This window comes from Ctenopharyngodon idella, chromosome 1, assembly GCF_019924925.1.
Source record: "Ctenopharyngodon idella isolate HZGC_01 chromosome 1, HZGC01, whole genome shotgun sequence".
Classification (NCBI taxonomy): domain Eukaryota; kingdom Metazoa; phylum Chordata; class Actinopteri; order Cypriniformes; family Xenocyprididae; genus Ctenopharyngodon; species Ctenopharyngodon idella.
Genome location: NC_067220.1, coordinates 34,105,494 through 34,120,023, shown reverse-complemented (window position 1 = coordinate 34,120,023; position 14,530 = coordinate 34,105,494). Strand labels below are relative to the sequence as shown.

Genomic DNA, 14,530 nt, shown 5'->3' with positions numbered 1-14,530 from the left:
CGGTCTTGTCAATACAGCGGATAAATAAAACAAAGTTAAATAAAAAGTAAAATTAAATAGTCAAAGTCTACAGTATGTGCTGGTTTTAGCCTCATCACCAGCTGCAGTCATTTCCTCATCTAATAAATCAAACACCTGCGATCAGCAACTACCTGCTAATGCACTTACACTCACGTAAAGTAGCCTTGTTGACAAGTTTGGGTGAGTAAAGGCAAAACGCACAAGATATAGTAACTTCAATGCCCTTAGATGGCGACATCGCTTCTTTATATCAGAAACAAACTGCTGCAGAAAAAGTTAGGTGCCATGAAAAATATAGTGTGTAGTTGCATTACTGATCACAAATGTGGAGAAAAAGTACATTTACTTGTTCAAAAATGTAGTCAAGTAGAGAGTAAAAGTTGCCAATATCTTTGATACTCAGTACAACTACAAAGTAGCCAAAAAGATACTTAAATACAGTAACTAATTACATTTACTCAAGTACTTTACACCTCTGGATTTAATTATAGCAGGTGAGCATACTATTCTGAGTTTGCAAAGAAACTTGTGCTACTTATTTGATAAAGTAACTCAGATATTATGTTGTAAATCTAATCTGATTACATAACTCGTGTTACTTGCAATGCGTTACCCCCAACACTGCATAAATTCGTATTATTATTAATGTTGAAAACATTAATATTTTGTGAAAACAAAATCATAGATGTTTTTTCAGGATTCTTTGATGAATAGAAAGTTCAAAAGAACAGAATTTATTTAAAAAGTCTTTACTGCCTCTTTTGACCAATTTAATGCATCAATGCCAAATCAAAGTATTATCTTTAAACAAAATCTTACTGACCCCTTTGTGTATTGTTTATTCATTAGTTATTTTTCTTTAATCTCTCTGTCTGTACATGTGCAGTGTTGTCAGTTGTGATATGTGATTGATTGTGTACTGTAAGTTGTTGATTGTTGCATTTAAAATGCAAAAAAAAAAAAAAAAAAAAACTACTCTCCCCAAAATGTATTATTATGATCAAATCCCAACAAACCTAAGGAGCTTACTGTCTTTTGTGGTAATACAATCTTTTCTGAAACAACCACAGTTTTGACATACTTTTAGTCTGAACCATAATAATAGTTATGGGTTTCTTTAGTCTATTTGGACCAGTGCCCACATCAGAAATAAGTTTTGTCAGAGACTGACAAAAGAATACACATCCTTAATGGAGATCTGTTTGCTGTGTGAGGTACTGAGACAAATTAGGGACAAATTTGCCGAGAATGCAAAAATAAAGACAATTGGATTTAATCAGTCTTTTTAAAACAGTGATGATGATGATCATAATCATCATGATAGTGTTAACTGTATGATATATTATGTTTTCCCTTTAAAAATGTTCATAATAACTTCAGGAACACTGTTACCAGTAGATGGCAATATAACACAATGAACAAATTCAGCGTGGTCATTATATTATCATATTATTAAGAGAGTAAAAATTGAAAGAGAAAATATTCACAGTTGCATCAAACTAGTGACTTTTATTAAGTATTCAGTATAAACATTTATTACAGATGCTGATAATTTGTCAGTATAAAGCAAAGGGTTAGACAATTAGAATGGATTAACTGCATAAAGAATAATATACATTTTACTTATCAGCAATGATTCTGTAATATTCTAAATAGAAAATGACATTTAATGTAGAAAAGAGGAGATATCTTGAAAGTATCTGTGAAAAGAAACAAACTCAATCAGCTTTTCAGCAAAAGTATTGATTATTGTGCATTAAAATCTGTGTAATTGTCTGTCAATGCATGTAAAACACACCTCAGCGATTCAAACACGTCTTTCACTCAAATTTACCCCACAGAATTTCCAGACACAGTAGGGCTGAGCTGAGCTGGCATCTGTATGCAGATGATAAAGTCAAAATTATATTATAATGTACTACGCATTAGATTTCAGAAAGATACAAAACATTTTTCTACTAACCTGGGTGATTGAGACAGGTGGTCTCGCAGTGTTCCTTCTGAGGAAGGAGCGCTGAGGAAAAATGAAGAATGATTTAACAGTTCGAACGCTGGATGACAGGAATTCTGCCTTTTGAATACTGCATAAACACTGCTAAACAATGAAGTTACAGTAACACTTTTTACCAAGAACTTGACACTGACTTGATCTGAATAAATATGTTTAACTAACAGACATCAACACACTTCTCCCAGTTGATTAAGACAACTGTTTTGTATTACAAGTTTTCTGAAATGTTATTAAAATGTGCAAATGAGCCAGGTTCAAAATTCATGTTTCATTTTGCTCACATATTAGAGTTAAAGATTTTTACAAAGGAACTTTTGGATAATGCTTTTTATCACTCCATAAATCAGAAATTACTGTCAACAAATAAAAATAATTTTAAAAATTCACGCTTTTAGGAATAAAATGTTAAATATATATCAGGTAAATTACATATTAACTATAAAAATCTTCAGAATATAAATAGGAATAAAACGGTAAATTTTGGTGCATGTAAGTGCCACTGTGGTGGAGATTTCTAACTTTGTGCATGAGAAAAAAAATCTTATTTTGAGAAAAAAACTTTAAAGAAATGTACTGTAATTGAAACCTACAGATACAAATAGATAAAGTGTGATAAAATAAACAATTAAATATGTATTTTGGGGTGTTTTCTTTCCACTAGTAAGAAAAATCTCAAAATTGACCACCAGTACCTAAAAAAACAAGGGTTTTGCCTTAATGAAATGACCTCAGGATTTAAATCTGTGGAAAAACTGTGGATGATGGAGTAACTTAAATTGCAAAACTTACCTTAAATCTAGTCAGTGAGCCTGGTGGTACAGCTTGGTTTTTTCCAGTAGGGCCTTGTCCAGCCTAAAAAACAGTTTCATGAACATATTTATAGGCCATGCTTTGAATTTTTAGTATTAGCATTAGTACTAGCAACTAGCAGATTTGTTTTGTACCGCAACTTGTTGCTGAGGAGGGATTATGCCTGGTTGATTCTGGGGCCCACCAATGTAATACGGCAGCCCCTGTTTATCAGAACATAGTCGACACACAACATCTCAGATTAGATAAGGAATAAATGTATATTTTTATACATACAAACGTTGTGAATGAACATAAACGAATACCCCGTTAGAGGGAGCGAAAGGATAAGCCATCTGAGGTCCAATGTTGGGTGGAGCGTAGGGAACTGCAGCCACAGGCTGCTGCTGAAGCACATATGGAGGAAGGGCGGCTGCAGGCAGAAACTGTCAGACACAAAAGAGTTTGTAATCATCTGTGTAGGACATTATACCAGTGGGATATTTAAAGTGCTTAAGTGGTAAATCATCAGTTCTTACCTGTGTTAATGGAGGCTGTCCTATAACAGCAGCACCACCAGAAAGAATGGGTGGGTTCAGACCACCCACCAGTAGAGGGTTAACTCCATTTACACCAGTAACCAGACCACCATTCAGACCGTTGATCAGACGCAGCTTCTAAAAATAAGAGCAGCTTAAAGCATCAATATTAACAAACATAGCACAGATAATCCTGAAGATATGAATGATCTTACCTTGGCTGAGCTGATCTAAAAGGGAAGAAAATATCAAAGTGATTAAAGCATGTGTGGATGAATTGATCAGTTAATGACCAAAAGATGTTTAAAGTAACATGATAAAATGTATTTGAGTGAATCAATGTACTCACATCAGCAATTATGTTCAGAACCATAAAGACGAAAACAAAGTTCTTCATTTTACAATCTGAAAAATAATCTCAAACAGCATATTTTAAAATTATACAGTCTGAATTTGATACCAATATATTCAAACCTATCATCTTTTAGCAAAAATGTTGCTGGCACCCACCTGTTTGTCAGTCCAGCAGTGATTTGCTCTGCCATGTACAGTACAGTAGATCTCTTTTATTGAGCTGGATGGTCTAGTTCAGCCAATAAGAGTTCAACACTAATCTGGCTGTGTTTATCAGTAGGGTATTAGGAAGCATTAGTTACGTTATGGTTTTGTTATTCATGTATTTTTAAGTTTACCACAGGGATACATTCTTGGCAGAATTTGTGGTCATTTGATGTCATTTGCGTTCTCAGAGTGACTAAACGTACACAGATGTGCATTAAGTACATATGTCAATGTAGCCTACACAGACATGTGAAAACAAAAAATGTGGTCTCAGCTGTAGTTTTGCTCTTGACCTATATGAAAACATTGTGTGGTATAATCTCATTGCTCCTGGTCTGAATGTCTTGGGTCTTAGATCATATGCATTATCATGTGGTCAAAAAATGCCAGTCCTATAGGCCATGATACCACAAAAGCAGTCCTAACTGAAAACCTGTAATGTGACCTGATGGCTGGGCTATGTTTTAAACAATGTCTACTTCAAAATATATGGAAATACTGTAAGAAGAAAACTTGTTTTTAGATGGGGATTTTCGCTTTTGAGGATTTCTGCATAATTAGTGCTGTAAATCCAGGGGAGCTGTGATTCATTGGTTAGATTACATTACAAGTACGCAAAACATATCATAAACATAGCATTTATGACACGACATCTCATTTTTATTATTTTGAAGAACCTAAAATCTAAAATAGTTTGATTTCTGTAATTTGTTTTTTTTTTTTTTGATCATGACATAACACCTATACTGGATGTCACATATTTCGATAACACTTTACAATAAGGTTCATTAGTTAACATGAAATAATAATGAACTGCACTTATGCAGCATTTATTAATCTTTGTTAATGTTAATTTCAACATTTACTAATACATTATTAAAATCTTGTTAACATTAGTTAATGCACTGTGAGCTAACATGAACAAACAATGAACTGTATATTCATTAATGTTAATGAAGATTAGTAAATACAGTAACAAATGTATTGCTCATGGTTTCTTCGTTAGTTAATACTTTACAATAAATTAAACATTAGTTAAAGTGTTACTCATATTTCATAGTTTTGGTAAATTAACCATAGTTTTTTCATTACAACCAGGCACATGCACACATAGACTCAAAAGGGGGCTTGAGCACCTGACCTTTTTCTTCCTCAAGAGAAACTGCCCTTTTTTCTGGGGTGTTTTTTTTTTTTTTTTTTTTTTTTTTTTTTTTAAATAAATAAATGAATACATATTCCTGTTTGCGCACAGCTTCTCTGTCAAACAAAAATTTACTTAGTAAAAAATTCTATCAGTTCAGATGTCCTCCCTCCGCGACACGCCATTCATTTCCGCACGCACGAACGCGCGCGCACCACCTCGTGTTTGCTGCTGCAGACAACTATGCCCGGGAAAAGACAACAGCTGTCTGGCGATGAGAAGCGAAAAAGAAAAAAGCCCAAGATGAACCCCGTGCATCTCTTTCAGGTAGCCTATGTATGTTCACAAACATGTGAAATGTTTGGCTATTTAAGGGTGAGATTATTTATACGTTTAAAGCCGCATTAATTAAAATAATTTGACCTCCAGCAACGCATCTGCCTGATTTGATACTGATGCAATTTATGTCATATTATAACTTCAATTGTTTTAATGTGCTATGCATTGCGTTTTGAACCATGGTAGCCTAAATATATCTGTAGGGCTGTCAATACCGGAAGTGGAGCATTCCACAGACACGAATTCATGAACCGCATTATTAGACCGTTAAGGATGCACGATTTATTAAAACCATTTAAAAATCATAATACAGCATTGCATAATGATATCATTCTTAATTCTACGCTTACACAGGATAATACATCAATAAAAGTTTAAACCCTCGCTCTGAGCGTGCACGTTTGATGTCCACATATTCTTGTTGAAGAAATTACAGTGTCTGTAGCATTTCTGTCATAAAGAAGTGGCCGAATATTATTATTATTATTTAACTAATATTATATTTTTAATTATGCTGGTTGGCCAAAAACAAAGATTTGCGGTGCGGTGCAACAACAACAATCACCAGGCTTTTAGCGCCCTCTACAGGCATTTGTTATAATATATATTATGTACTTGCAACATTTCAGGTAGAAAAAAAAAAAAACTGTTGATGTGTTTAAATATGCAGATGAGCTTGTTTTGGTTAATTTAGAAGAAATCTACAGACGCAAACATACGGAGGGTAGTAGGCTTAAAACAAACACCATCTAAAAGTGTATTTTGGAAGTTTTCTTTCCATTAGAGTAAAAGACATGGAAGCAAAAATAGACCAAAATCTTAAAATTGTCCACTACATGAAAGAAGTATTCCAATAACGCCAAAAGAATTAAAACGATTTATTGATTTGTGCAAAATATACAAATTATTAGTGAAACCATTTCCCTCTCCTTGGTGCAGTCATTTATTCTAAATATATAGCTACTTGAAAATAGTAGTAGAAAGCACGCACATTGTGATAAACCTAGTGAATACTAAAGAATTGGTCTGGGTACATTCATCAAGAGAACATTCATTTCATGTGAATTTGGACCACAGAAATTAATAAAACACAAACACCTTCATCAAAAACTTCAAGTAAACTTCAAGAAAAAGTGCACTGTATCAAAGCGCAACAAGAAAAAGTGCAGAGTAATGCTTGAGAGGCAGTGTGGGCTGACATCATCTGGGAGATTGTTCAATTATGGCCAGAGTAATAGATGTGCAGTTCCAGCATGTCTGGCTCAACCCTAATGGCTTAAGACGTCTGTCAGCCATGTAAACTTATCAGGAAAAGGCCATTAAGTGATTTGTAATTAAATATGTTAAGTACATTCTGTGGCTAACTACAAGCCACTATAAAAACCCTAAAAACTGGTGTGCTTTCCTGTTCACACGGTTTCTTTGGTGTTAATTATATTTTTCCATTGATCTAGTAACCTTCACCTATAAATATGTTTCACAGTTCTTTTGAAAATTTTGTTGTACACTAGAATTAATCAGACATATCAGATTCCAGTCGTAACAGGTGGTCTAGCAAATTTGTCTAGAGGAAGGCAGTTCAAGCTTTCACTGAATTCCTGAGCTAAAAAAAACATCATTCCTTTCTCTTTGTGTTTCACATGTTGTTCATTGGCACAGTTATCCCAAGAGTATCCTAAAAAGTAATGCCATCTTTTTCACAGCATACAGTATAGAAGCAGAAAATTAAAGCATTTTATCAGTTTCCTTAAAGTATGCGACATTGTTTCTCCCAGTCATATTCCAGAGGTATTCCACACATTTACTCCACACACCTCCTTATCAGTGCTGTCCTGCTTCTCAGTGGTCATCATAGGCGTGGTCTCCTCTACGGGGGTGTGTGTATACATGTCAGACTCCTCTGAAATATTTGGGCTGGTTTCTTGTTGTGACAATCCGATGCATGCAGGCTCTCTTGGTGGCTCTATAACACCAGTAGACTCTGTTGCATTATAATAGGATCGAGCATCTGGTGCTTGTGACTTTCTTTGACACTTACACCAAATTAACAGACAAATGCAAATGAGAACAATTGCAGTCAGTACAGACAGAGCTACGTAGTAATACCACTGGGTCACACCTGTGGACGGCACAAAGGAGAATGCAAAAGCTTAGCAAATTTTACACTGAAAAAACAATAAAAACGAAAGTTTATTTAGTTTAATGTAAAACTTACCCTCCACAGTAACAGTGTTGATACTAATAACTTCACCCGTTTTCTCTTTCACAGTAAAGATACCACTGTCAGAAGATGTCAACCCGCTCAGCACAAGGGAGTTATTGATGACAGACACTCTGTTAGCGTATTCAGGTGAACACACAGTGTTGTTTCCCGTCACACTGCAAACCAGGGTCTCGGCTGAACCGGTGTAAGACACCGTCACAGGGTCTGAGCCGAACAGGTCAAGGGTGAGATTGTCACCAAATTTCTTTGAATAGAACTTTTGAAGAGCTGAAGAAAAAAAATGGCACATTTTAGTTAAACAATCCTTTCTTTTTCTGTAGAAAAAAACTGTAAAAAATAATATTAATATTAATAACAACATTCAACAACCTGGAACATTAAGAGTGACAGCACCAGGATGCCCATGTTCCTCTTCTGTACTGTGATAGCACCGGTATAATCCCTTATCTGATGTGTAGACCCAGAATATGGTAAGGGAAAGATCTCCGTCCTTATAATGAGGTAGTGAAACTGATGCCCTGTCTGTAAAACTTAAACCATATTTTGTAATTCCTTCTTTAACTTGTAACACCATTTGGTCATCTTTTTTCCATAAGATGTTCACAGCATTATCAGCAATCTGTTTCTCTGTACGTGCATAGCAGGGCAGTGTGACATTGCCTCTGATTGTGGCGTTCACAGTAGTGGGTACTAAACAATAAAAAGATACAAAACATATAGCAAAAGTTCAAACAGTGCCAAGCAAACTAGAATGGTAAACTTTACAATTAAATGATTTTATACTATGCTTAACTAATGAAGTCGGAACTTACCAAAAACTTCCAAGTGAAATCTACAAAGAAATTCTGAATTGCACATGACCTTGTACCAGCCTTCATCATTGTACAGCACTGGATAGAGTTTTAGAGACAGCTTTCCAGCCTTTTCAGAGAGGCTTACTCTGTTCTTAAAGCTGACTCCTTCTGTGCAAGTCCCTTGAACACATCGCAAGACAACCAACTTTTCATTTTTAGATGTAAATTCCCATAAAATATCCTGATTACATGTTTCGTTGCAAGGGATAATCGCAGTATCCCTCACTTTCACCGCATCAGGGACTAATCCATTCAGACAGGTAGCTATAGCTAGCAGGAAAGAGAGAATTAAAAAGTAATTTTAGGTCAACATGTTTCATTGTAAATAAATAAATAAAATAAAACACTAGTTAGTGTGAAGGGAAGTGACAGGCTTTTGCAGTGACAAAGTGATTAGCGATAGCAACCATTGATGATGCAAAAAAAATTTAACAGAGCTCAATAAGCAGCTAAATGTGGTTGTGAGGATAGACCACGTTGCTTATTTAAAGTTATCAAGAAGAGAATTCACAATATATTTTTACAAAAGAATAGAAATTGACATCTTACCAAAGAGTAATAGAAGACAACTGTGGATCCCTGATGGGTTCCTGACTGGTACATGCCAAAATGGCATTGTAGTTTGTCTCTTGAACTGGAGCATTTACGAGGGGAAACAATAATAATGTCATTTATTTAACCACAAAAAAAATAAAAAATCATTAGGGTGATAAGTGTGACAGAAGCACTTTCAGTCAATCATTTGTGTCTTACACAGTTTCAACATTATTCTTAAAGTACAGCATTAAAACAGAGAGATTAAAGATTAAACAAATATGAATACAATTTAATACATAAATGTATTAATAAAGAGCAATAAATAGTATTAAATTAATAAAAGAAGTAAAATCAGTGATGGCACTTCAATTTAAGGCACCAGTTAAACATAAGTAGAGCCTATTTAATAGTGGTTAAAAAATTGGTTATGCAGAATATATTTAGATCAGGGGTTCCCAAACTTTTCAGCCCACGACCCCCAAAATAAGGATGCCAGTGACTCGCGACCCCCACTATCCTCGGAGGTGGTTAAAGTATACAAACGTTGTGCGCAATGGCGCACACGCACTAACGCCTGTTTCACACATACTCTGTTTGCAGTGCGCATTTTTTTCTGTGCCCATATTAACGGATTAGACCGTTCACACCGCACGCGGATGCGGTCCGGTGTTCTGACAATTTGTGCTACCCTGTCAGATTTTGCTTCCTCCCATTGAAACAGTGGGTAGTAAAATCTGACAGCGAAAAATGCTACCTATCAGATTGTGCTTCCAGCGTGATATTAACGTGGTTTATGGCTTTATTAACATCTACACCTACTCCAACCCTAAACCTACCCTTATAATAATGTAAGTACAGTAGTGGTAGCACAATATGATATAGCATTAATCGTTAGAACAAGTATAAATCGATAGCGAAAAATGCTACTTATCAGATTGTGCTTTATTAATGTCTACACCTACCCTAACACTAAACCTACCCTTACAATAATGCAAATACAGTAATTTTGTGTTATTTATCATGACAAAAATGATGTAATATTGATGTGCGCACGTGCAGTAAGCCCGGGTAGGACAATCTGACGGGTAGGATGAAATGTCAGGACACCGGCAGTGCGTTTCAGGAGCCGTACGTCTGCAGCAGTGCAGCGATCGTTTCCGCGCCGAGTCTATTTTTGCTGCGCTGCACAGCGCTGAATTAAAACGATAGCGCATTGTTCACATTAAAATAAACATGTATTGACGCGAAAAAACTAGTAATTTCACCATAGATGCATATAATTTAAAGTCTCTGTTACACAGTTTAAACATGGCTTTTTGCCTCGGGTAAAGCAAGGAAAATGACACCTTACCAGGCATTTAAGTGAACAAGGAGACATTAACGATAGCACTTCTCTTCGTGAAGGTAGAAAAACAAAGTTCTTTATGACCTGAGGGATTTCTTGTAAAAAGATTTAAAAGGAAAGAAAAGACGAGAGTCGCCTGTTTTTGTCTATTTTAAGTTTTAATTTAAAATGTTTGTGATTTTAACATAAAGCTAATGTTTAAATGTTTGAGCAGCATAATATATAAATCTAAAGTATTGCTTTATAAAAATATAAAGTAATGAAATGAATAAAACGTTTAAATGTAGTGCGTTCAAACGTAACATCTATGAAAAATAGTGTATACAAAGAGAATCGCAATACTGACACGCCATGTTCAGTAACAACTTTTGGATTTGAAACAGAAATAAGTAAATGTTGTGTCTGTGATATACAGCCATGGATCAGTTGCGCACTGCAAACGTGAAAGCACAATAGCGCGTGCTGCATATGTAGGCCTAGCCTACTGCAAAGGAATGACGGTGGTGCTTCTCTGCGTTGTCTTTGGTCGATATTAACCAACGTTTCATTTCGATAAAAATAATATCCAAAGCTTAAAGCCTAAAGAATTACCTACGTGCACATTTCTGAATGTTTAACATGGTGCTGTAAATTGACCTGCTGCAACTGATGCTGTTGCTAATATGTGGTTAATCTGTCGTAATCACCTCATGAGTCACGGTCGAGGGGAAGCAAAATCGAAAGGTTGATGGCTTTTTTATTTGCAAGGTTTTTGATTTTAATTTAACTACTATTTTTAGTACTTTGTTACAATTATTGATAAAATATGCTATTTTGATTTCTGGAAATCATCTCGCGACCTCCCTCCCTTTGGGAACCACTGGTTTAGATGACAAACACAAGCTTAAAAATGTTCAAATAATATCACCCCATCTATAGACTTTACACACCTGTCCGGTTTCAAGATCTTGCTCCGAGTTTTACCGGCTCTAGGAATTTCCTTATCCAGTTAGGGTTAGTTCTTTGGAGTTCTGTTGACAAATTTTCAAGGCGCGTCGTTTGAGTCAAAAATGAGCAACCGGGTGTTAAACTGTAATCCACCTACTTAACATCTCCGATCAACTTTAAACAGCAGCGTTTATCGATTGTATTTCTGAAGAGTATTTTTGAAGCCAATAGACCTTATTTACCAGAGAAACAAGCGCGCCGCCATCTTTATAATATTGTCTTTGAACTTCCGTTTTTGCGGTAGCTCTGTATATTTCTATGGCAACGCTGGTGAAGTGGATTTACCTGTTGTAGAGTTAATGAAAGTTATCATGAGCATTGTTATGTTTAAAGCAGATGTCTTAACAAATGTCAGTAGACCGGGAAGATTTTAAAATGACCAGTTCTTTCATAAATACATAAGATCGCTGTGGAAATACAAGCCGGAAGTCAAAAGACAACGAGCGCAGCGCTGAAAAGGGGCGGGGCTACATAGCCGCGCGTCACCGCACGTCACTCCCGGATAACTGAAAACGGGCAAAGAGGCGGGACGTGGTTGGAACTGAGGTGCCATGGTTACTGAAACCACGCCTGTCTAGCTGGACCTGATGATGTTAGCAGGCAAAGCTTAATATCTATCTTAGACACTATCTAAAATATTAATAAAGATAACAAGTTATATCATTAGAAAGTTCTAAAGGTTTACTATCTACGGTGTCTTTTTTACGCAATAGATGCTCCAACACCAGTAATTAATTTGTGTGGGGTGTGCAAATAACAACACGCAAAATCAAATGGGACTCCATACCTTTATAATGAAATAGCGATCGCGAGATAAATCCACTCCGTGGCACTTAATTGGGTAAAATGTCCATGACGGCGGGCATAACAGAGCATACCTAAAATAAAAATATTTTATAAAACATAGCCGAGTAAAATGCTCAACGTGACAATACAAACAACAATAACATCAGAAATGGATTTTAATTGTTAGCGCTTCGCTTAGAGACGGTCTGGGATTCGTGATCGCGCTATTTCAACTAGCCTATTAAAGTCAGCGCGCCGCATAGGCCATTATTTCAGAGTGACAGTATGATATTAATACAATATTTCTGCTCAAAACACATTCTGTTGTGACCTAATGCAGATATTAAAATAAACTGACGCATAAATGTATATTATGAGACTGAACGAAGAAGTTTACCATCACCGTAAGGTGGGAATTATTATGACGCAATATTGACCGATGGATTGACAGATAATCTTTCTGCGAGTCATTAATAATGTTCTATCTAAAGAAATGTGAGGTAAACATAGCCTACACATTTCTCAAAATATGCGTAATTTGGACTAAATGTTGGACTGTTGTGTGCAGAAGCACTGTGATCAAAAATAAATGTGATCATAAATAAACTACCGATTGATTTTGTATTCCTATCAGAAAATAAGAATTAGGTATACAAAGCTGAAATTGCGGCATCTCCTGCAGCCACGGACTTTCTCCGGCAGCTGTCGCTGTTTGTAGCACCTGCCGCTGGCCAATTACATTAATTCGATGTCATATTTTCACTTTAAAAACTGCATTTGAGCAAAATAACATTAGACTATATACACAGGACTGTCATTACATTATATAGCCTACCACAAGACTGCCATACACACGCAGTAATTTCAGCGTTCTCTGACTTAGGCTACTGCAGCGTTAGAAACGTATTAACAAAATTAATAAATGCTTACAAATGACAGTCCTGTGATATATAATGCTATTTTGTTGCAATGTAGCTTTTTAAAATAAGAAGAAAGTCCATGGCTGCAGGAGATGCCTCTCCGAGATGCCTCTGTAGCGAGAGCTGCCGGAGAATATCCGTGGCCGCTGGAGATGCCACCTGAAGTGCCGCTACGAGATGCCGCAATTTTAGCTTTGTGCAGCATAACCTATCAGATATTAATTTCTGTATTAACTGTATATGTAGTATAAATAAACACACGCAACAATTTCAGCTTTCTCTTATGTAGTGGAGCATCATAACGTTATTAACAAAATTTGTGATAAATGCTTACAAATGATAGTTCTCTGGTATATAGGCCTAATGTTATTTCGAAGAAGTCCCTGGCTGCTGGAGATGTCGCCGGAAGTGCCGCTGCGAGATGCCGATGCCGCATTTTGCGCCAGCCCCTGCTGTCACAGACAGCAGCGGCAATCCACCTGTCACTCAAGTGACCACGCCCTTAATTATGCAAAACTTTAAGTCTTAATATAATTTAAACGGATGAGTTATTAAAAAAAATAAATAAAAAAAAACTCAAGAGTTGTCATGAAGGGCTAAATTAGCAGTACAGACCAAAACCACAATTTGTACCAACTGTAAACATGTTTTTTTCTGCTGTAAAGTTGGCTGTTTTAACATGGGGGTCAATGAGATTCTGCTCTCTTTTGGAGCCTGTCCCTAGCGGCCAATCGATGAATTGTAGTTTAAGTCACTAACAGGCCTATCAATCGATCAGAATTGGGCAAACCAGTGCAGCGTAAATCCTTCCCTGCAACCAATTTCATTGGCTGAGGTTACAGTGACGCGTAGGTTTAGGGATCAGTGTTTGGTGTAGGCAATCGTCACTGTGACTGACATGGCCAATGAAATCTTTAGAATCAGCTCCAGGGCAGGATTTCCGCTGAGTGATGAACGATACCAGAGGGCAATACCAAAGCCACTGGAAGTTTCGGCAGTGAGCGAACGCTCTCTGTGATTGATTGGTTGTGACTTGCAGCATTTGCATGTGTTCTGGCGAGCAGGAAAATAGTTCTACTACAAATTATTCGCTAACATAGGTTATTTGTCCAATTCAATGCATATTGTATGCATTAAATGTATTGTTCCTTTCCTATACCTTCTAAGTCAAAGAAAGAACAATTTTTAATGATATTTACCCATCCTAACTTCTTAGGCATAGATTTAATATTGATCACAATAATTGTACTTTCTGTGATTTTGATATAGAAACAACAGTACATTTGTTTTTTGACTGTATAATTACAGTAGTAGAGCCTTTTTGTCTGAAAAGGATATAAATTTTGGTATAATAATGGAAGACATATACATTCAATTTCTACTGAACAATATTTTCATTTTGGGGAAATTTTATATTCATAAATGTAAGTGCCTTAAATCAAAGCCTTTGTTTTCTGTTTTTCAGAAAGAATTTTG

General features: G+C 36.0%; 2 protein-coding genes across 4 annotated transcripts; both read right to left on the bottom strand.

The window, feature by feature from the left end:
* Positions 1–1,534: 1,534 nt before the first annotated feature.
* scpp9 (secretory calcium-binding phosphoprotein 9) lies at positions 1,535–3,733 on the bottom strand. Its single transcript, XM_051892586.1, has 8 exons — positions 3,710–3,733; positions 3,361–3,498; positions 3,148–3,267; positions 2,977–3,045; positions 2,822–2,884; positions 1,985–2,035; positions 1,820–1,899; positions 1,535–1,721 (listed from the first exon to the last, which is right to left on the bottom strand). Exons 1-7 carry the CDS (start codon positions 3,731–3,733, stop codon positions 1,852–1,854), a joined length of 513 nt encoding a protein of 170 aa, XP_051748546.1. The 3' UTR covers positions 1,535–1,721; positions 1,820–1,851.
* A 2,531-nt stretch (positions 3,734–6,264) lies between these two features.
* Positions 6,265–11,790, bottom strand: si:dkey-22i16.9 (uncharacterized). 3 transcript variants are annotated; one of them, XM_051901383.1, is made up of 7 exons: positions 11,531–11,600; positions 11,291–11,371; positions 9,029–9,113; positions 8,438–8,749; positions 7,995–8,315; positions 7,617–7,892; positions 6,265–7,520 (listed from the first exon to the last, which is right to left on the bottom strand). In XM_051901383.1, exons 3-7 carry the CDS (start codon positions 9,093–9,095, stop codon positions 7,177–7,179), a joined length of 1,320 nt encoding a protein of 439 aa, XP_051757343.1. In that variant the 5' UTR covers positions 9,096–9,113; positions 11,291–11,371; positions 11,531–11,600; the 3' UTR covers positions 6,265–7,176. The 3 variants fall into 3 exon arrangements, with proteins under 3 accessions (XP_051757343.1, XP_051757351.1, XP_051757334.1); XM_051901391.1 differs by lacking the exons at positions 11,291–11,371; positions 11,531–11,600 and adding an exon at positions 11,634–11,790; XM_051901374.1 differs by having other exon boundaries at positions 11,291–11,608.
* Positions 11,791–14,530: the final 2,740 nt, after the last annotated feature.

Excerpts from the sequence above, each read along its gene's own strand:
- scpp9 (XM_051892586.1), bottom strand. The coding sequence starts at position 3,733 with ATGGTTCTGAACATAATTGCTGAT. Across the intron at positions 3,499-3,709 it reads TTCTGAACATAATTGCTGAT|AAGCTGCGTCTGATCAACGG; the intron begins GTGAGTACATTG and ends TCTTATTTTTAG. Across the intron at positions 1,900-1,984 it reads CACCTGTCTCAATCACCCAG|ATGCCAGCTCAGCTCAGCCC; the intron begins GTTAGTAGAAAA and ends ATCTGCATACAG.
- si:dkey-22i16.9 (XM_051901391.1), bottom strand. The coding sequence starts at position 9,095 with ATGCCATTTTGGCATGTACCAGTCAGGAACCCATCAGGGATCCACAGT. Across the intron at positions 8,316-8,437 it reads ATTTCACTTGGAAGTTTTTG|TACCCACTACTGTGAACGCC; the intron begins GTAAGTTCCGAC and ends TTTATTGTTTAG. Across the intron at positions 7,893-7,994 it reads TGTCACTCTTAATGTTCCAG|CTCTTCAAAAGTTCTATTCA; the intron begins GTTGTTGAATGT and ends TTTTTTCTTCAG.